The sequence below is a fragment of the Paramisgurnus dabryanus genome, chromosome 1, assembly GCF_030506205.2.
Source record: "Paramisgurnus dabryanus chromosome 1, PD_genome_1.1, whole genome shotgun sequence".
Taxonomy (NCBI): Eukaryota; Metazoa; Chordata; class Actinopteri; order Cypriniformes; family Cobitidae; genus Paramisgurnus; species Paramisgurnus dabryanus.
The window spans coordinates 31,509,266-31,531,524 of record NC_133337.1 but is presented as its reverse complement, the minus strand read 5'-3'; the positions used below and the strand labels follow the sequence as shown (position 1 = coordinate 31,531,524).

The 22,259-nt window shown below is 41.9% G+C and overlaps 2 protein-coding genes across 2 annotated transcripts; both read left to right on the top strand.

Moving 5' to 3' along the window:
• The first annotated feature begins 1,660 nt into the window (after positions 1-1,660).
• LOC135779388 (ladderlectin-like) lies at positions 1,661-3,163 on the top strand. Its single transcript, XM_065290111.2, has 6 exons — positions 1,661-1,715; positions 1,788-1,855; positions 2,034-2,119; positions 2,218-2,343; positions 2,520-2,625; positions 2,969-3,163. Exons 2-6 carry the CDS (start codon positions 1,795-1,797, stop codon positions 3,040-3,042), a joined length of 453 nt encoding a protein of 150 aa, XP_065146183.1. The 5' UTR covers positions 1,661-1,715; positions 1,788-1,794; the 3' UTR covers positions 3,043-3,163.
• A 16,854-nt stretch (positions 3,164-20,017) lies between these two features.
• LOC135779104 (ladderlectin-like) lies at positions 20,018-21,894 on the top strand. The gene is made up of 5 exons (XM_065289762.2): positions 20,018-20,078; positions 20,253-20,338; positions 20,442-20,564; positions 20,728-20,842; positions 21,418-21,894. The coding sequence occupies exons 1-5, from the start codon at positions 20,018-20,020 to the stop codon at positions 21,474-21,476; spliced, it is 444 nt and encodes a 147-aa protein (XP_065145834.1). The 3' UTR covers positions 21,477-21,894.
• The last annotated feature ends 365 nt before the right edge of the window (positions 21,895-22,259 follow it).

Genomic DNA, 22,259 nt, shown 5'->3' with positions numbered 1-22,259 from the left:
GTACTGCGGCAGGGAGGGCACTCGAGCTGCGGTGGGAAACACAGGTAAGTAAACAAGATGGGTATGAGAGACAGGCACAGAGTGCTCTTTGGCCTGCAAGGAGATGTGCAACGCAGTATACTGGCTCTGAGTGGTACCCGAATGGCAGACACTATACAATTTAGCTGGAACGGTGCTTTGACTTCAGGCGGCACTTAACACAATACCCTGGCTCTTCGCTGTTCACACCAGGTAAGTTCTTCACAGGTGACTGGGGCTTTGCTTTCACTTGGGTGGCACACAACACAATCTGGTAGCTCTGAGCTATGCGGGCAAAGGTAAGTACTTCACAGGTGACGGGGGCTTTGCTTTTCGGTAACAGGTGGGGGCTCACGTAGAATAATTTAATCCTGGCTGGTGGACTTGTGATGGGTAAGACTGCGGAACAGTGAATAAAAGGAATTCTCAGACCTTAAGCGGTGGTTGGTATCTTGGCATTGGCCTGCTCTGAGACTCCAATAGAAGGCTGCTAAGCTGGAGGCTGCTGCGGTGAGCCGAACGCTTCCCTCTCCTCTCTTCCGACTGACAGGGCCAGAGATCTAGACAGGGGGGAACCTTGAAGGGCTCCACAACAGACGAAATTCACACAGCTAATTTCCTCCTTCAGCAGTCAAATTTTCTCCTTACAGATATTTTCCACTTTACTCACAGAAGTCTTACTTGCCTTGTTAGTTCACCACCGCCTCTTTAAGGCCAGGAAATTCCACAATGTCAACCCAGGATGTCAATACAGAATGTTGATGCAAGCCGCCGTTACCGGATATCCATACAAGGGGGTCATGAAGGGCATATAGATAGAGATGTTCTCCACCTATTGCGGCATAGATAGTCGTCGGCTAAATCCTCTTTCCTTCGGTTGCCCAACGCCAGAAATCCTCCTTCGATGGCGCTTCCGGTGAGTATTCCTGTTGCAAACACTCAGAACGTATCATTTGGTTACATGCGTTGTTTCCCAATCATCATTCAAATGGTTTGATACTCAGCCCAATCTCATGTGCCCCTAGATCCTTCTTCGCCCCGTCAACGTTATTCCTCCGCCTTCTCAATGCTGTGCTCACCGAAACACTCCACTCCTCTCACCTGATCAGCTGGAATAAACTGCCCTGTTTGCAACCTCTGATGCTCTTTCTCCTCTTCTCTCCGTTGTCCAATCCATGATCGCCACACTAGCTTAACATGCCTGTGCCTGATAAAGCCTAATTTTCCCTCCCGGAGTTCCCGGAAGTGCCGGTGTTTGCATTTTTCGGTCCGGGCGGAACCAATCTTCATCATCTTAGTTCCGCCCTCAGAAGTCACCCAGTGACATCAAGGGTTACAACGTATTGCTGTTGGTTAGAAGCCCTGTTTGTCTGAGGTTTCTTTACACAGAATTTATGATAAATTAATGTATTTTATAAAATGTCATATAACTAATCACGTGGCCCCCAGTTTGAGAACCACTGTTATAAGCGATCAACCAGAAAAGTGTTTGTGTGTCAGATCAGAGTGTTTGTAACTATCACATTTCATCAAGTACATGCAAGTACATGTTTATGATATTCAGATTTACCTTTCTTATATTCAAATATACCTTGTCTTGAGTCCCTCCCTCTGAAGTAAAATATAAAAGATAGGACTCTTCATTGACTCTTACAAAATCTACACTGAAGTTCTGAAAGCGAAGATTTGACAAAAAGGTGAGGTTTTAACATTAACTTTAGCAATATATGAGTGCAGATGTTTTACTTTTTTTGCTAATTCATTTTCAGATTCATCATGGCCGTCATGAGAGCTCTTGTGCTTCTTTTCTTGGTCTTTTCTGTTGAGAGTGCACCAGGTAACCAAGACGTTTACAAGATTTACCAAACCCTGTAAACCAATATTACAGAATAAATTCCCATAGAATTGTGTGTTTCTAAAGCTTTAAAAGAGTGTAACTTAATGTAAAAGGATATTAACAAAAGCAACATTTAAAGCTGTGACTTAATATTACTAATATTTTATTTACTGTATAGCTCAGCACTGCCCTCATGGATGGACACCTTTTGGTGTGCAATGCTACAAATTCTTCCCTGCGTCTGTTGACTGGACCACAGCTGAGGTACTGTTATTCAGTTATTAAAATTGTTCAATCTTAAACAGATTAGATTTTATATTTGCAATAAAATGATCTCTCTCTCTCTCTCTCTCTCTCTTTAGAAAAACTGTCAATCCCTTGATGCAAATCTTGCATCTGTGCGCAATACAGTGGAAAACAACTTTCTCCTGAGTTTGATTGTGTCTCCTATCTCAGTTTCTTGGATTGGTGGCCATGATGCTGAAGTGGTAAATCATTTTGCTCTGAAATGCTGATATTGTCTGTCTAGTCTGAAATTAATGATTTTAATAATAAACAGATTTTTATAGCTCATGTTTTATTGTTAAAATATAAATGATTTAATTATATCATTAATGGAGTGTGAATTGGTAAACTCTTTCTACTGACTCTCCTCACTCATTAGGCTGGACAATGGCTGTGGACTGATGGATCTCAATTTGACTTTACCACCTGGTGCACTGGAGAACCTAACAATTATGGTGGTAAAGAGTACTGCCTGCAAATGAACAGTAAGAATGTCTCCTATCATTATTGTTTTTATTTACAATCTTAACATTTTATAACATTTAGTATGACATAGGCTAATTTAGTTGTCACATTTACATTTAAGTATTTAGACCCATTGCCACAACACTTGAAATTTAGCTAGATGTCTCCTATTTCTCTTGATCATTGCTGAAATATTTCAACACCTTGTTTATCCACCTTTGGTAAATTAAACTGATTGGACATGAAAATGAGTAAAATGGGTCTGAATGCACTGTATTTCATATTTCATTACTGTTTTTTGCTTTTTTATTCAAACTACACCGGTAATGATCAGTACTTATTTATTTTCGTCTAATCCCACAGCTAACCATTGCTGGAATGATGCACCCTGTTCAACCACATTAAGCTACATTTGTGCCAAACCTGTGAGCTCATGAAAAATCAATCTGTTTCAAAAGTACTATTGTACTGCATGCCTATAAATTATCCTTAAAACCCAGTATCTTACTGAACCTTTTTGAAAACTTCTCAAATCAATAAAAACATTTATAAAGCAAATTGTGTGCATTGTGGTAAAAAGTCATCATTAAATTAAATGCAGTATAAAACAAAACAACAACAGAGACACATCTAAAATTACAAAAAGTGCTTTTCTTAATTGAAAAAGTTAACCCAGGTTATACTATATCCCAGGTTAATGGAATCCTAGGTTATCTGTTTCACGTTTAACTCTGTTCATACTTTACCAGGGGGTTAAGAGATAATAATAATAATAATTTATGTCATTGCTGTAGAACAACAAAATTACATTAGAGCAGTGCAATTTCATAAGTGCAGATGCATGGTAATGGCAAAGACATTGACAACAGTGACATAATAAGGACCGACATTATCAGCCATAGCACATGTATGTACATATTCAAAGTTAATGTAAGTGTTGAAAAATGGTGCGTAATGAATACCAATTAAGTGAATGGGGAGGGGACGTACACACAAAAGCCAAAAATAGCCAAAAATAGCGAGCAATGTTCCTTTTAAAAATCACAGATCACCTGAAAGTGTGCATACGTGAATCTGCCTAGTATCCCGCCCTATACAGGCCCATTTTTAACCATAAATAGGCAATGCAAATCACCTACTGAATGCTGATCCTAATATTAATGAGACCAGTGCTCGAATTGAGGGGGGCTGGGGGGATCCGGGACCCCCCATAAGGCATTAGGGACCCCCTAGATGTCAAAATTATACTTAGGGGGGTCCCTCAGAGATTTTATTTTTATTTTAGTAAAGATAATCATGACAAACCTGTTAGTAGTACATTTTGTGAATGAATTATTTAACTATTATTGAATTTATAATATTTAACATATATGAATTTATTTAATTTATTTAATTGATGACATCTGCATCTGTGTAATGCATTTCTTATCACTTGCCTCATAAATTGATGTCATTTCAAATAATTTGAACAGCTTTTTTGCTGAATGAAGCAGATGTTTTGAGTAAAATGGTTAAAGTGACTAATAAACAAAGCAAACGGGTGCACCGCCTAATGTAGGCTATCCTGCACTCAACTTAAACACTACTTATAGGCCTAACCCATTTAACCCTCTGGGGTCTAAGGGGTTTTTAGGGCCCTGGGGAAGTTTTGAAATGCACTGACATTTGTGCTTTTTTCAGTTGCTTAAAAACACATTAATGGCAAAAGTCTCATAACACTGTGTTCATCACAAACTGGGCTACAATATCATATAATCAACATGTATATACATGTTTGTATTTTTGAGGGAAAAAATGTTTATGCGTGGTTTTTAAAAAAGCAAAATTTTTAAGTCACTGATATAACTCCACAAAACTCATTCTAAACATGTTTTCCCAAGACTTTCCAAACAGGATCTAGTAGTCTAGAGTTTTTTCTTCAAAATGATGTGAAAATCATATGGCCTACTCAATCACATAAAGCAAGATATTGATTTACAATTTCTAAGACACTTTTTGTCACGGTATGTTTAACACCGAAAAAGGAAAACTAAAGATGAACCCAAACGCAGACAAGGTGTACAAAAATAAACTATATATTTATTAACACAGAACAGAAACACCCACGTGGGGGTAAAACAGAAGATAAATTAAACACTGTGATGGGACACAAACTTAAACAGGAACAACGGGAACAGACCTTAAACACGGAATACATGAACACAGGTCTTCAACAATTTCGACAACGCACGCGCACACAACAGAGAACGAAAGGGCATTATAAAGACACCACATCAATGGGGAACAGGTGAACATAATTAATTACGTAAGACACGAGGACATAAGGGAGTAGGGTAAAAGTGACAAGACACTGGGAACACGTGACACAAAAACATAATGTGAAAACACGTGTTCCCACACAGAACACAATGCTGTCATAGCCTTGCCCTCTAATATCAGACCTGAATCATACACTAAGGTCAGGCAAGACCATGACAGCCACAAGACACTGGGAACACGTGGAAGCCACACATACCATATGACTCCACATGTCCCCACACAGAACATAGTACTGTCATGGACTTGTCAAATGTACTCAGACCTTATACAAAATGTCTGACAAGCCCATGACACTTTTGCTTGGGAAAGGCTGTATGCGTGGAGGCGGGAAAGCTCCTGAATAATCAGTGATTGACAGCTGAGAGACAAAAGAGTTGAATAATGAGCCACATAATGAGCCTTGTGGGGATGTTCAACAGGAATGTAACTTCCTCTGTAGTAAAACCATGATAAGGTTTACTTTTCAATATAATGTAAATACACACACACACATTATATATATATATTTCTATTGAAATATTTTCTATTCATTTCACACCTTTTAAAATCCATAGTAGCCTAATCATGGTAAACATACTGTTTGGCCATCGTAAAATGAACACACTTCAACACAGGGTTAGTGTTTGGTTGGCCAGCGAGAGGTTTACTTTTGTGCAGTAAAAAGCTCAAAAAAACAACTGCCTATCGTTGTCTGGACTCTTATTTGTGTTTTTGTAATCATTATAGTAGAAACACAACAAGGGACACGCGTTATAAACTTATCAATGTTTGTTTACAGGCGCCGCCATTACCTCACGTGTTGATTATGAAAGCAGTGAATTTGTGCACACGCGAGTGATACTGTGTTTAATAAACTTGCTGTGCGGAGATATGCGCTTAGACGCAACTAAATAAGGATTGTACTGTTTGCAATCGCGTATTTTATAAGAATACCAAAGAGCGCGTCGAGTTTCCTGACTCGCTTGTTTGTGTATGTGCGTTCCAATCGCGTGAACTGTTTGACGGAAGAACAAAGAAAACACTCGCGTCTGGAGATACTGACACACATACGCAAGGAAATAAGGATTTAGATGTCATGTTTGGTGCAATCGGATGGAAATACAAGGAATGGAGAGACTGGATTGAGGATTGCATATCCATTGACTGCAGGATCACGAGTCATGCATATGGATGTTTCTGCTCATTCACTTCAATGGCGCGGGGGTGTGGCGATCCGATCTCATTACAGATAATGAGGTAACTGGAGAAATACGGTACTTTTCCTCCTTCTCATACAGTTTACACCGAATGACAATATCTGTTTTCAATATCACTTACATCATTTAAAAGGAGACATTCCAAGCATTATGTAGACATTTATCTTTTGTTTCTACGACAAGTATTCGATAAGTTTCAGGTTATTTTTCTGACGCGTTTCTGAAAGGACTTCATTGAGGGAGAGAGAACAGAACGTGCATCATGTTTATTTTCTTAATTTTGCGAAAAGCACAACATTCTGTTTTTATTGGGAGTGGACAGAAAAAAAATAGACACTTTAACGTTTTAAATGATGTATAAATCATATCTGTATGTCAAAAATCAGCAGAGTAATTTTAGTCTCTTTGCGGAGTGATTGAAAAATAAAGAGTTTGCGGCGCCCGCGCCGCCGTCGACGGTCGACCCCAGAGTGTTAAGTCCTATCTAGTCAAACTTTATTTTGAAACGATTAATAAATTAGTTTCTAGCCTTTATACAAAAATATTTTGGTTTATAAATCAATATTTGATTTGTGTTTTAAGGTAGTAATAAGTTGCCATTTTGGGTTTGCTGCTATGTCATGTTGCATGGTGGGGACCCCCTATAAGACCTTATTCAATTCGAGCACTAAATGAGCCTAGCAAGATGCGCCCTCCAATTCACGAGTTCACACTTACATATAATTTGGGGGGGGGGTAAAGTTTAATGAGTATTTGGCGTGCTGTCCAGGGCTCCGAGCTCGGAGTTCGGCCGAACCCAGAGTACTCCCCCGTATGTAAGTGTGTTTTAGGACTAAAAATGTGTGGAGAAGGGGTGGTGGGGGGATGCTGCGAACTGACAACATAATGAGGTAAGACTGCTGAGTCTATTTGTACCCTCTTAACGTTGATCGCTGAGTACTTCACCTGTGTTTAATTATCTGAACATGCTCCTCCCGAACCTTGTTAATAAAACATCAAGTGCAAGCCATTGTGGTAATCCTCCAGCATTACAATCATGCAGCATTGCGCAAGGGGATCACCGCAGCATTTATATAATTTTACAGCAATTATATCATACACCTTGCTAAAATCACAGCATAATTGAGAGGTATCACACCATAGCAGTCTCAGAGAATGAGATGTGGTCTGGGAACCATAAGCTCATTTTCTCGTATTTGAGGCGTGGTTTACAAAGGCCCAGAGCTGTTTATTGGGCGCTATGAATGTCTATCAAATGTGTTTGTACATAGCTCATAGCCAATTGTTTCAATTATACCAGATGACCTATGTAGAGCGACATAAATTCAAAAGTAAACAGCTTTTATCGGTACAAGTGCACACATGCAACTAAACTGGTAGCTGTATATTGATATTGAAAAGCAACACAATTTAGTGGCACTGTGACAACCACACTAGGTACAGGAATAACAATATGATATTAATAAATACCACTTACCATTTATAAGTTAATTGTACTTCATCTACAAAGATGCCTAGCAGGTTGGCTATCATGTCTTGCAATATCCAAACATCCTTCTTGGATATAAATTTGTTAAACGCCAAAAGTTGCTCTTTTTTAAATAAACTTGCATTCAAAACTAGAACACTATCCAAAGCTGCATCAAAAAGAAACTTCGCGTCTGCTGCCATGTTGGATAAACTGCTTCGGTGTGTCGCATAGACGTCTTCATCGTCTTGCTGCCCACTTCCCGTTCTGTGATTGGTTCCCTATTTCAGGGGGCAAAAGGCAAAGTTTCCATGCTAGACTTGCAGCGTGAATAAATTTGCACGCAAGGCAGCATGGGGAACCCCAGGCTATATGTGCATATTATCAAACAAAAAAGTGCATTTCCAAAACCAACCTAATGTTATCAACAGAGTCCTACAGCAATGTGCAAAACATTACAAAAGGTTATTATAATAATGAGTGTAATGGGAGTTTATGTCAAGATCAGACAGGTTCAGATGTTGCACTTTGTAGGAAGAAATGTTATGCATGGCATTGCTAAGAATCTACCCTGTGGTTAAGGAATATGTTGAGACACATTTTAGAATAAAAGTAGGTCAGGCGGCTTTTGAGTTCTTGTTGGATACCTACTTTATAAAAATTATAGAAGTCATCATTAAGAATTTAATGGTTATCGTTTTGGTTTTAAAGGAAATTATAATGGTCTCTGTGGGTCTGTACTGGTGATGTATTGAGGGTGAACGTGATTTCACCAAGTAGGATGTGATCCTGGATCAACATGCTGATGGGCAGAGGCGTCATGCCCATTCAAACTAAGGGGGCACGTGCCCCCTTGGTTTTTTTGAGCCAATGGATTTTGCATCCAACCTCAAAATCAAATAAGCGTCCATTAATCTGTTATTTGACTTTTAATCAATTTAATATGCACACTATTATACATTCTGTGCTGCATCCTTGTCACTTGTCGGAGATTTTCGCCGTTTTGATAGTGTTTTGATCACGTTACATTACTTTTATTCTGGCGGCAGCTGGAGCTGCAGTCAGCGCAGTCGCAGACGTCATCAGTGTCTGGGCGCGCTCACGAGCTCTCTCCTGTTGCTGGCTTGCTGCTGCATTTGGCTATCTGAGGAATTAAAACGTGTTAGAAACGCTCACAACATTTCCAAACCCCAGTACGGTAATGTGCAGTTAACCTCCTCTGTGTAGAAATTGTATGGTTTTAAATGTGACCGTCTCAACGTTATATTAGTAGAGATTCATATTCTTGGCACAACGCCAAAGTTCACGCGGGCGCGGAATCTCACATGCTCACATATGAGGTAAAATTTAATGCAAAAATCCGTTCCTCTAATAATTTTATCTAAACATATATTTTTTTAAATCATTATTGAACATTAAAATAAATCACGTGGCTATAGCTTATGTCATTTTCGTTGTTTATAAACTTTATGGATTTAAAATTACATTAATTTGATATGATAATGCAGTTGTTGTGCAAAATGCATTAATGACACAATTAAACAAGCCATTAAGATTTAAATAAATAAAACATGCCGTTTCAGATGTAAATATGATGCAAATGTGTCATTATTCCGATTGAATAGTATTTGATATTAATGTTAGTCATCACTTTTATGTTTTTGCATGGAAGCAGGGGTTTTCAGATTGTTAGAAATGTAAGTGCCATGGAAAAGACTGAAAGCTCTATAATATTTCGTTTGATGTCTGTGTATGCACACATTTCTGTGAGCTGTTGACACTGTGCCCCCTTAAAAAAAATTGGTGCATGACGCCCCTGCTGATGGGGACCAATAAATCCTACTGGAATAAGATCCAAGCACACAACATAAATACATTTTTAGTAAAAGGCGGATTGTTCATGATTTGCAACACAAATTTTAACAAATGTATCTGTGTCTTGTACATAAACATGTATTCTTATATTCCTGCTAAACAAAAAAAACATTACAGAGTTTAAATGTCACTGGGCACATGAGGAGAAGCTACACTTTCTTTATATAATGCAAACTTTTACAAGTACATATTTATGCAGTGGGGTACCGTGGGCTTTCAGTCAGGGCCTTCTGTAACGACCAATCCCCCCCCCCCCCAATGCAAATGTATATAAATAAAATACGGCAATAACTGCATCTCTAAACAGTGAGAAGTAACACTTACCCATTACTTGTAAATGAAATCCATCGTCCGATCCTTTCTGATGAAACGTTCAATGAACTCCTCATGCAGTTGCGCGTCCCGCTTAAGATGAATGAGCAGCTCCTTCTCTACACGACTCAGAGAGTCGTGTTTGTCCTGTTGCATTGCGTGAATACGTTTTGATGCGCTTGAGAGCTGAGAAAGATCGCTCAACTGAAGCGGTGGACACTGGTATTGTCATGATCAAGCATGTGAGGGCATAAAGCTGTGACATGCTGACTGCAAGCCCCGTGCTCCTCAGAAATGTCAGTAGGTCACTTGGACTCTTTCCCTGAAAGTTTGTCATGCTGTACATCACTTTGAGCTCTGCTCTGAGTCTGCCCAAATCAAAATCTGCGCCGTAGCTCTCATCCAGGCTCCTCAGCTCTGTTTCTGGAAATGTCTGCTTGAACTTGGTAAACTGCTGTGCGTCCAGCAATGAATAAAACAGTAGTCACTTGTGATCCTCCAATCGATTCCTGATTTCCGTGATGATGCTGTCGATTAGCGCTGTGTGTAACTGTCTGTAGTGCGCGCGCGGGTCTGTTTGGCCTCTCGCTGCGCTCGGCTGTCCCGCGACCTCCCCGGTCCATCATAGATAGCATCAAATTTTCCACGCTCACCTTCAAGACTCTGGCAAAAATCCCCAATTCTGGCCAAACTGAACGTCTCGGTTACGGATGTAACCCTCGTTCCCTGAAGGAGGGAACGGAGACGTCACGTCGGGACCGACGAATTGGGAACTCGCTTAGAGAGACCAATCTGCTTCGTATCCTACTAAAACGCCAATGAACTTGGCCTTGATATATTTGCATAATGCTGGCGCCGCCCCGCCAGGTGCCTTTATAAGCAGCAGGTGCAAATATGGAAATTAGCTTCTTTTCGCTGAGAAAGCCGGGAGAAAGAGACCGGCCGATAAACAGCAGGGGGCAGCCCTGTGGCGACGGGACGTGACGTCTCCGTTCCCTCCTTCAGGGAACGAGGGTTACATCCGTAACCGAGACGTTCCCTTTCAGTTGGTCACTACGACGTCACGTCGTGACCGACGAATTGGGAATCCCTACCAAAACGCCACTGAGGGCTGACCTCTTCCAGTGACTGCGTAAAGACCTCCGGTTCCACTTAAGGAGAAGGAGAATAGGTTTTAAGGCAGAAGGCCGGGCACTAGATGTTCCTTAACCCCACAGTAGTGCCAGCGACTGGGAAGCGCCCTATCTGAGCGGTATAGGAACGCTGCGGAAGCCACCACCCTGTTAAGGGCTAATGGTGGGCGAAAGTCAACCGTAGTTGAGGAAAAAGACAGCCGTGGCTGTGTAAGCAAAGCAGTGCTCTGCTAAGGGAAACGTGGGCTGGTAGGATTAACCCCACGGAAAAATACTCACAAAGGAACCCGGTGGGACACAATGTGGAGCCCGAGCCAGACACGTAGGTTCGCGAGGATACAGCTAGTGAAAGGCTGACAGCCAATGCTCCGCAACAAAGGCTGCCAAGGCAGCGGAGGAAGAACAAATCAAACCATTACGCATTTTTGCTCTGAAGGCCTTCCATACTGACACAGTTATGAAGCATCAGTTGGAGGCTGCAAGCCGACCTGCGAGACTGCTCTCCGTGCTCCCCCTGATGAGGAAAGAACACGAGAGGATACAGGCTCGATACGAACACTGTAGAATCTAATGAACGTATTAGGTGTCGCCCAACCAGCAGCTCTGCAGATGTCTGTTAGCGAGGAACCACGAGTGAGAGCCCAAGATGAGGCAACACTCTGTGTGGAGTGCGCTCTCAAATTAAAGGGGCAAGGAATACCCTGAAGATAAGCCAGGGCGATAGTATCAACTATCCAAAGAGACTTCCTCTGCTTAGTGACAGCTTTCCCTTTCTGCTGGCCACCAAAACAAACAAAGAGCTGGTCTGAGGTCCTGAGGCTTTGCGTGCAAACCACGTAGAGTCGCAGTACGCGTACGGGGCACAACAAAGCCACGGTTGGGTCTGCCTCCTCCGGGGGCAGCGCTTGCAAGCTCACCACCTGATCTCTGAAGGGAGTGGTGGGAACTTTGGGCACGTAGCCTGGTCTGGGTCTCAGTGAGACAGCAGGACCAAACTAAAGGCACAAATCGTCAACAGAGAATGCATGTTAATTCCCTACTCTCTTCACGGAGGCCAATGCTAGCAGGGTCAGAGTTTCATTGAAGAAACTTCAGACTCGCAGACTGCAAAGGCTGAAATGGGGGACCTGAAGGGCTTCAGCACCATGGACAGGTCTCAGGAGGAATAGAGGGAGGGCGCGAGGGGTTTAGCCTGCAAGCGCCTCTCAAAATGTAATAACCAATCATGGTGGCCAACTGATCTGCCATTGATAAGTGTAGGGCTGCACGATCACAGGAAAAATGATGATCACGATTGTTTTGCTCAAACTTTTGATCACGATTAAAAATACGATCATTCTTTTAGTGAAGAACTTCTGTTTACTTCAGTATTTTATTACACTTTACAGCCATGTATATAAAATTATATACATTTTATAGGCCAATATTATAAAATATTTTATTGTTTTGTAATATCCACAGCTCCCATTCTCTTAGATCTTTTTAAAACATTTAAAATAATTCCGCAAAATTCCACATAGATTTTGCAAAAGAAATCCGCAGAAATAACAAAAATAACTCCTTACACAGATTCCTTACAGCGGTACGACTATTGCAGCAATTAAAGCAGTTCAGTTTTAACTGGCAAAATTATAAAATATCTTTTATTTATTTTAGAACCTTTTTTGTTTGTTACATTAAGGTTTTTGATACTGACCAAGCGGTTAGCGGCCGACAGCTAACGTCATGTTGACGACTTGTTTGATCAAATGAGCCTCTCAAATGAACAATTCACTTGCCTATAGTAACATCTATATAATATATATATTTTCAGCATATAACAATGTTAGTTTAAATGTTTATTATCAACACACTATTTTTTTAAAAGCGGAGGGGGGCTGCTTTGTTGCTCGCAGACGGCGGGGTGCAGAAAAATAATGAATCAAAAGAAATAAACATGAAACGAAATAAACATGCAGGTTGCTTTACCTTACACATTCGCTATGCATCAATTAAAATTCAAGGCTTTATACCGCATTTTTACATGACTACCGAAAGAAGTCTTTTATAGATTATGCACAGTATTTAAGGTTTTTATTCAGTTCTCCATATTCCCCGATGCACTGAAGGTCCTGCTGCTGGTGGAGACGCTAAACACCGTTGCAACAGGTGCATTGTGAATGTGCGTAGTGGACTCGTGCGATTGTTAAACGTCTTTCTTTTACAATTTATCAATGTCTCAACGTTTCTTTTAATTAAATTATTATATATATAAAGGTGGAGAAGCCTAAAAAATCCAGAGGCCTGGCCGCATATCAACTGTGATGTTAAAATTGGTCCGAAACCCGACCCAATGGGCGTAAAAAGGCTGAAATGCAGGGCTCTTATATATATTTATTTCAAATTAGAATTAAACTAAAATAAAAACAAAGATATTCCTTTTATGTGGCAATATTTTTTTAAACCCCTTGCTGCTCACGGTGCTTATTGGACACATATCCTTGGCTAACTTACATGATACGTGATCCGTTATTGTTGTTTGTGTCGTGGATGGTCGGGGATTTTTTTTGGTTGCGGCTTGTGTCTTCAGCTTTTGAAACTCTTGATATTTCACGTTTGGACGGAACAGGAGCACAGTTTGCACAAGACTCGTGACTTACCTGATCAACATCACTTTCCTCAAATCCAAAATATCCAAACAATGGAGTAGGCCTATATGACCTTTTTTGGGAATTAAACATACCTATTTCTGCACTTTCTTCTTGTTGCTCTGCCATTATGTTCGAATGACTGTAAATCTCGTGATGCTAATGTATTTCTACCTTAACACAGACTTCACTTGCAAAGAAACACTCCGTTTACTCTGACTCCGCCAATAACAAACACTTTGCTTGATTCTAGACCGTGTGTTTTGTGCTTGGTCTTTGCTCATTAATTGCGACGATTGTCATTAATTAATCGTGGGGCACGCATATCGTTATCATGATAAAAATACGATTAATCGTGCAGCCCTAGATAAGTGAGTGAGTGACGAGCAGAAATAGCGGCGATATCAACTTTAATGGCAGAGGGACAGCCTACCATCTAACCTATGTAGAAGATATAAGCACAATGTTAATAGGGCATTCTCTGGGGTCCTCGCGTTGCGAAGAGCACCAGGTGACGAAAAGGTTCCATTTAAACGCGTAAGCCCGTCTTGTGGACGGAGCTCGTGCCGCGTCGATTGTGTTGGATACTGCTTGTGGTAAATCACCTAAACCTTGCACGCGCTCAACGACCATACATGGAGATCCCACAGGTCGGGGCGCGAGTGCCAAATGTGCCCCTTCCTAGAGAAAGAAAGTCCTTCCTCAGGGGAATCCGCCAGGGAGGGCTGTCGCGAGGAGCATTAACTATGAAAACCAATTCCTGGTCGTCCAGTACGGACGATTAATAAAAAGGCTCTCCTCGTCCTGCCTGACTTCGCACAGTGTCTGTGCGATAAAGCTCACTGAAAGGAATGCGTATTTACGCATCCCCCGCGGCCAGCTGTGTGCCAACGTATCCACGCCGAGGCTGCCCTCGGTTAGTGAATAAAATAGGCGACAGTGGGTATCGTCCGGCGACGCAAACAGATCCATCTACACATGACCGAACTTCTTCCAAATTATACAGCGCACCGCTCGCGGCAGTTGGGGTGCTATGCACACCCCTGAGACTGCAAGCCCGTCATACGTGGCGATCATCCCGTGCTAAGGGCATTGCATGCTACAGAATGCCAGGAGACCCCTCAGGGGCATATCTTCTATCGGAAATGCCGGGTCTACCACGGGGAAAAGTTGAAATGACACGCAGATGTAATGTTTACACGGTGTATGCCGGTGCGCCACGCTCTCCTCGAGACTCGATCGTAAGCCAACGCTGAAGCGGTCTCATATGAAGCAGCTCGGGCGGTGTCACAGCCGCAGCATGCTGTCATATGTCCAGGAGCTTCTGAAATTGTTTCAGAGGGACCGCATCCTTCCCTCGAATTAAACCGAGGCAAGTCAGAACTGGCTGGTTGCGCGCTCTTGCAAAACACACCAATTAGTCGATCGAGTCTATTTCCATACTGAGAAAAAGGATCCTCTGCACGGGGCAAAGTTGCTCTTTCCCAGTTGACCTGATGACTTAAGCGAGCGAGATGCCGAAGCATTAACTCTGTGTTCGCGCACGTCTGCCAAGAACGGGCTATTACAAGTCGACGTAAATATAAGCAGAATTCGAACAACGCTCTCTCTCTGATACTTTAATGCCGTGACTAGCACATGGAGACACGGAGAGAGAGAGACAGCTCGAATGGTTTACTTAGTATTAATATGCCCACCCCACGACGCCGAGCGAAAACACGGTCTAAAGCGAGGGGAGATGGACACATAAAGTACACGTCTTACAGGTCTAAGGCTGCAAACCGATCTGAATATTGAAATACGAGCCTCGGCGTTATCATCCAAAAAGAACACCTTTGTAGAGCCGGTGCGTAAATCAAATCGATCGTAACCCGCCGCGTATTTTGGGTACTATGAGATAAAGGCTGGAAAACCCTATCATCATCATCTCGGTAAGAGGGACCGGCTCGAAACATCCTTCGCCAACAGGACATCGACTTTTGCACGCAGTACATGTGCATCGGACGCTTTCACCACAGTGAAACGAAAGCCCGAGAATTTTGGGGTGTGCCGGATTTGTAACTGAGGCGGATCGTGCGTAAAACCCAACGAAACGGGCTGGGAACTGAAGCCAAGCACCCAGGCACCGTACGAGGAGAATTAACGACACTACCGAAGTACCCGCGGTGGGGCAGCGAAGCGAGACAGGTGGGACTGCCGGTGCGTCTGCTGTGACAGCATAAACATCTACAGTATGTGTGTGTGACACTGACCTGAGCCCGCTGAGGGTGACGGTCGTCTGGTCTCCTCTACGGAGAGCGCAGACTCCGATGAGGGTGCTGGTGGTCCGGTCTCCTCAGCGGAGAGCTCGGACTCCTCAGGTCATCCGCTGGCGATAGAGGAGAGGTAGGGGAGCTGGTGTGTACCCGCTCACGGCTCTCTCGATCCTCCGGAGACCTAGAGAGGGAAGAGGAATGCACTCTTATGTGTGGTTAAGTGGGTACCGGCCGAAAGCCGGTGGAACATATGCAAACCAAGGATTTTCCACCCGACCCTCTATCGGGGGAAGGAGCTCCATCTCCTGAAGAGTGATCCTCTGCCAATCCGGGTCGCCCGTCACTGGCCACTTAAACTCCCGATCTTCACGGGAAGCGGCTAAGCGGGCGGGGCGAGCTGCTGACGACCGGTTCCCCTGCGCTGCCGAGATGGGGTCCGAGGAGGGGAACGGAGGTGGCCGCCGCAGGACGCCAACGGCGAGCAGCAGACTGAGGAGCCGGCGTGGTGGACCAAGGGCAGCTCTCTTTCGCCGGGGCATGACCTAGGAGATCGCCTCCTCGGGCTCGCCGAAGAGGCCGGTCTGTGAGACAGGAGCACTCAGGAAGTTGTTCTCGTCTGCGTCCGTCATGTCAGCCAGACACAGCCGAAGGTGGCGATCTTGAACCACTGTGGTGGACATCGCACGACTGAAGGTCGCGGCCTCCCTCGTAAATCCTTGTCTTTGAACCTGTAGCAACGTTATTGCGTGCAGGGCTGAAGCCGCCTCTCCGCATGCCTGATGGGCAGCGCCCGTAACCGGACGACTGTCTATAAACACGGGAGGGAAGGGTTGGGTGGTCCCTCCAGGAACGCAGCTGCATCGCAACCCACCACTCCACGAAGGGGTCCCCGCCCTTAGCGGCTCCGTTGGTGAGGGAGGTGAGGGGTGAAAGCTGAACGGCCGAGACGGCCGCAAATCACGTCAGCTCTTCGTGCCGTCGGGAAGAAAGGCACAGGAGGGAGGACCGAGAGGCCCGAACAGCTCCGAGTACCAATCATGTGGGCAGTACGGTTCGGGCGGAGAGGGGTTAACCTCTCCAACTCTACCGTTTCCGCCGCTCGAGCGGGCACGGCAGCCATCTCCGGGACGACTCCGCCTCGGAGGAAAAGATGGACACCCCTCTGATGCTGCAGAAGTGACGGGACCAGAAGGAGGTCCAATGGATTCGGCAGAAATCGTAGAACACGACTCTGCAGTCTCAACCGGCTGAGGATGAGAAGGCCGGTAGGTGGAGGACGTATCCTCCGTCCTACTCAGCGTAGTGATCGAAGAGCATCCTGCGAGCGCTTGACAGCTGCACCCTGGCGGCGCCAGCACTGCAAAGGCGCGGACAGCATTCCCGTAGAACGTCAGTCGTCTCCGCAATCCAAGAGGGTTATGCTCTCACAGAGAGAACAAAAACTCTCCACGAACGCAGCCTCGGAGTGCTTGATGCCTAAGCACGAGGACAGCGCTCGTGACCGTCACTCGAACCCTTATACCTCTCGCATCCAAGATCGCACGGACGAAAAGCAATCCTGAAAAGGACGCTGATCTCCAAATATACGAGAGAGTGGCTGTCTTTAAAAAGACACAGAGCTCTCACGTATCACTCTTTAGGGAAATCACTCTTTAGGTGCTCAGCTGATGATGCGCACAGGGAGAGGCAACGCACACACAAAACTCAAAACAAAAAATATGCAGAGCAGTGGAATACTGCGAGCGTCCGCTGTGTTAGTACTGCTTGTCAATCAACTTCAGCAACCGTTCCCAGAAGAGCAGAGAGTAGCTTCTCAGTAGCAGATAATGCCGGCTTTCGAAGCTAAAAAGCTAATTTCCATATTTGCACCTGCTGCTTATATAGGCACCTGGCGGGGTGGCGCCAGCATTATGCAAATATCTCAAGGCCAAGTTCTTGGCATTTTAGTAGTATACGAAGCAGATTGGTCTCTCTAAGCGAGTTCCCAATTCGTCGGTCACGACGTGACGTCGTAGTGACTGACTGAAAGGGAACTGCACTTCTACACTCGTATTTTGCAGTATTCCGAAGAGCACATCAGCATAGTCAAAAATGCCAATGAAAGCAAAGAGAAAAAAACAGAACTCAAAGCTTTTCAACTGTGACAAGTGTCCCGATGCACAATGTACCGTTTCAATGTCAAAATCCTCCACATGATCGAGGATGTGCTGGAAAAGCTCAACCAGCTCAGCTCTTTTGTCATGGACCGTGCCCACCAATCTGGAGTTAAAGTTCCATCTCACCTGAGAAAACCGCGGCAGCCGCCTTTCGCAAAAATCATCCAGCAGTTTTGTTCGCTTAGGAGAACGTGTAAAAAATGCAGACAATCCTCCCAGATTCGCAAAAAAAATCTTGCATTCTTTTATTTTTGATGCTCCCTGAGACATCACCAGATTTAATGTGTGTGCATAACAGTGCACAAACAGAGCCTGAGGGATTTCTTCTTTGACGTGCACTTGTACGCCATTAAGTCCCGATGCCATTACAGCGGCTCCGTCATAACACTGTGCCACTAACTTTGTTTTGCAATCATAACTGCCCAACACTTCAAGTACTGAAGCTGCTAGATCATTAGCTCGTTTTCTTTCTGTGACATCCTCAAACGTTAAAAATCTCTCTTTTACTCCGGTGTCAGTAACGTACTGAAGTACAAATGACAGCTGTGCAGTGTTGCTGAAATCTGTGGTCTCATCCACCATAACTGCGACAAACTTGGTGTTGTTAATCTCTTTTCTTATGTCATCATTTAGCACATCAGCAACAGCATTTATGAGATCATTTGTAATTTTCCCAGATGTTCCCGTAAAAACAGTGGCCGTGGCAAGTTGGTGTCGCAGGTCAGCATCATATTCTCATAGCAGAGATAATAACTCCAAATAATTACCTCGATTCAGGGACTGTTTCCCCTCGTCATGTCCCCTGAAAGACAATTCTTGTTGTCCTAAAAAGATGACACAATCAACGAGGCGCTTCAGTATTTCCCGTTTTTTTCTCACTCTCTCGTTGTGAAGGCTTGTCTCTCGTCTCCGCTGCTCATCCAGTTGCAAATCCACCCTGGACTCACCAAAAGTCTTCAAATGTACAACCGCTGTGAGGTGTCGCTCGGATGCCTGGTGTTTAATAGCTGCCTTGGTAAAGGCTGTGGAAACCGGTGGTGTTCCATGTTCCCTCACTAGTATAAAAAAGCAAACACGGCCAGCAAAATAAACTGTTATACAAATAATTTTAAAGAAGTAAAAACTGCACTTTTAAATTTAAACTTTGAGTTTAAGATATATTTACTATTTCTTTTATTTTCATAACAAAATTTGATTTCTTTTTGGGTTTACTTACTATTCTAGCCTATATTTTAACTTCAGTTTGTGACATGATAATGATTGCCATTTAACCTTTTAATTTGTCATTTCATTTGTAACAACAATTGGGAAATGTGTTTTCAGTTACACAGAACAACATTGAATGCAAAGGGTTAAGAAGTTAGAAGTGCCTCACATTATCATTATTTTCAGCCTGGAAGAGCCCTAAGGTGTTTTGTTGTAATTTTTAGTTAATCGTTCACATGATTATTACATAACGTATCCAATTAAGTTGCATTTATTTTGATAAAATATCATCCAAACACACTTTTTGGGCAAAATGTCTGTCTTTATATCAAGCTTCACATGATCACATACATTTGTTCTGTGCATAAGAAACACACTAAAGATATTCATATAAACCTAAATCAATAAATGCAATATATAAGTACAACATATTTGCAATAAATGCAATGTAAAATATTATAATGTAAAATAACTTTAATCTAAAGACAGAGTTGTAAAAAATTATGTAAAAACAAAAATGAATGTATTAAATGTACTAAAGAAAATGGTTGCATAAGCGATTAAACAGAAAAGTGTTAATGTGTCAGATCAGATTGTTTGTTTTGGTAACTATCACATTTCATCAAAGTACATGCAAGTACACGTTCATGATATTCAAATTTACCTTTCTTATATTCAAATATACCTTGTTTTTATTGAATCCCTCTCTGTGAAGTAAAGTATAAAAGATAGGACTCCTCATTGACTCTCTAAGTTCTGAAAGTGAATATTTGACAAAAGGTGAGTTTTTGTAACATTAACTTCAGCAGTGTACATATGAGTGCAGATGTGTCACTTTTCCTGTTAATTCATTTTCAGATTCATCATGGCAGTCATGAGAGCTCTTGTGCTTCTTTTCTTGGTCTTTTCTGTTGAGAGTGCACCAGGTAACAAAGACATTACAAGATTTACCAAACCCTACAACTAATATTCAAGATTAAATTCCCATGTTCTCATAAAACTTTAAAGGAGTGTAGCTTTATGTAAAATGATAACAGGATATACAACTGATAATGTGACTTTATTAATATTATATTACTAATATTTTATTCACTGTATAGCTCATGAATGTCATCATGGATGGACACCTTTTGGTATGCATTGCTACAAGTTCTTCTCTCAGTCAGTTGACTGGATCACAGCTGAGGTACTTTTATTCAGTTATTCAGAAATTGTTCAAGTCATGATCCAAGTCATTGTCAAACAGATAAAAAAAATTCTTTGCATTAAAATAATCTCTCTTTCCTTAGAAAAACTGTCAATCTGTTGATGCAAATCTTGTATCTGTGCGCAGTACAGTGGAAAACGACTTTCTCCTGAGTCTGTTGCCTGCTGAAACAAGTGCTTGGATTGGTGGCCATGATGGTGAAGTGGTAAATATTTTGCTCTAAAATGCTGAAATGCTTTTAATATAAAACTGATTTTTGTTTCTATAGATACAATTGTATTGTTACAATATAATAAACTGAATTATATCATTAATGAGTATGAATGCATTATTAGTAATACTTTCTACTGACTCTCCTCACTCATTAGGATGGACAATGGCTGTGGGCTGATGGATCTCAATTTGACTTTAACAACTGGTGCCCTAAAGAACCTAACAATGACCAGGGTAAACCTGAGAACTGCCTGGAGATAAACCATTCCAGTAAGAAGGAATCCTATCATTATTGTTTTAATTTACAATCTTAACATTTTACAGCATTTAGAAATCCGATTTAATTTTGTCATTTTGCCGCCTGATGGTTGAATTGTTTTAAATTATTTTATCTCATTAATCTACACTAAGTACCCCACAAACACTGGGGGTGTGCGCATTTGTTAAAGGCTGTGCCATCAATTGAGCCACTGTTTAAAGGCTGCCTAAAAATCCTGAATTTAGAAATTTGTAAGATTGACTTTACAGGGATTTAAAAAGAAAATGTAAGTGTTTAGATCCTTTACAACAACACTTGAAATTTAGCTCAGATGCTTCTCTTGATCATTGCTGAAATGTTTCTACACCTCATTTATCCACCTGTGGTAAAATAAATTGATTGGACGCAATTTGTGAACACACACATGTCATTAAAGTCCTCACAGCTGACAATGCATATCAGAGCAAAAACCAATTCGAAGGGGGTCTGAATACTTTTTGGATGCATTGTATTTAATTTTACTGATTTTTTAAAAACTACATCGGTAATGATCAGTACTGATTTTTGTTTTCATCTTATCCCACAGCTAAGCGTTGCTGGAATGATGAGTCCTGTTCAACAAAAATGGGCTACATTTGTGCCTAACCTCTGAGATCATGAAAAATCTGTTTCAATGATCGTACTACATACCTATAATTATTTTCTGATCTTTAAAATGTTTAAAATATCTCTGAAATTATCTTTAAAAAAAAATCTGAAGATTTCTCAAATCAATAAAAGCATTTATAAAGCAAAATTTGTATATTTTGGAGTCAAACTTTAGTCATGTAAAAAGTAATGGTTGTTGTTATACATCAAAGTATATATATAAAAAAACTATTTCTTCATATCTGGTTAATGTTACCTTATGGCACTAATATCTGATTATACTTAGACACCTAGTCTTACAGTTTAAACTTGCTATCATGCTTTCATTAGGATTTTTCCCCACATAATTATTTCAACAGAAAAAAATATTATCAAATTAAAACAACAGAAGAGAAATATAGAGAAATAAACTAAATATAATTTAAAGAGCACCTATTGTCCAATTCATGTTTTTCTTTGGTGTGTAAGTGTGTAGTAGTACATGCTAACAATATGCAAAAGGTACAAACCCCAAAGAAAACATTGACTCGAGTTATCGTCTCCAAAGTAAATCTCTTTTCTCGGACAACAACAAACACGAATTGTAGGCAACAGTTTACTTCCTGGGATTGGTGATGTAGAAAAGACCGACATTAATTCCTCCCGCTACGGACTCACAGCCTGTAAGTTAATTCCTGTTAGCAACCGAATCTTTCAAACATGGTAAGGAGCATCACATTTCCTGCTGATGTCAGAGGTATTCAGACCAATCACATCAATCAAACAGATTAGGTGGCCAAT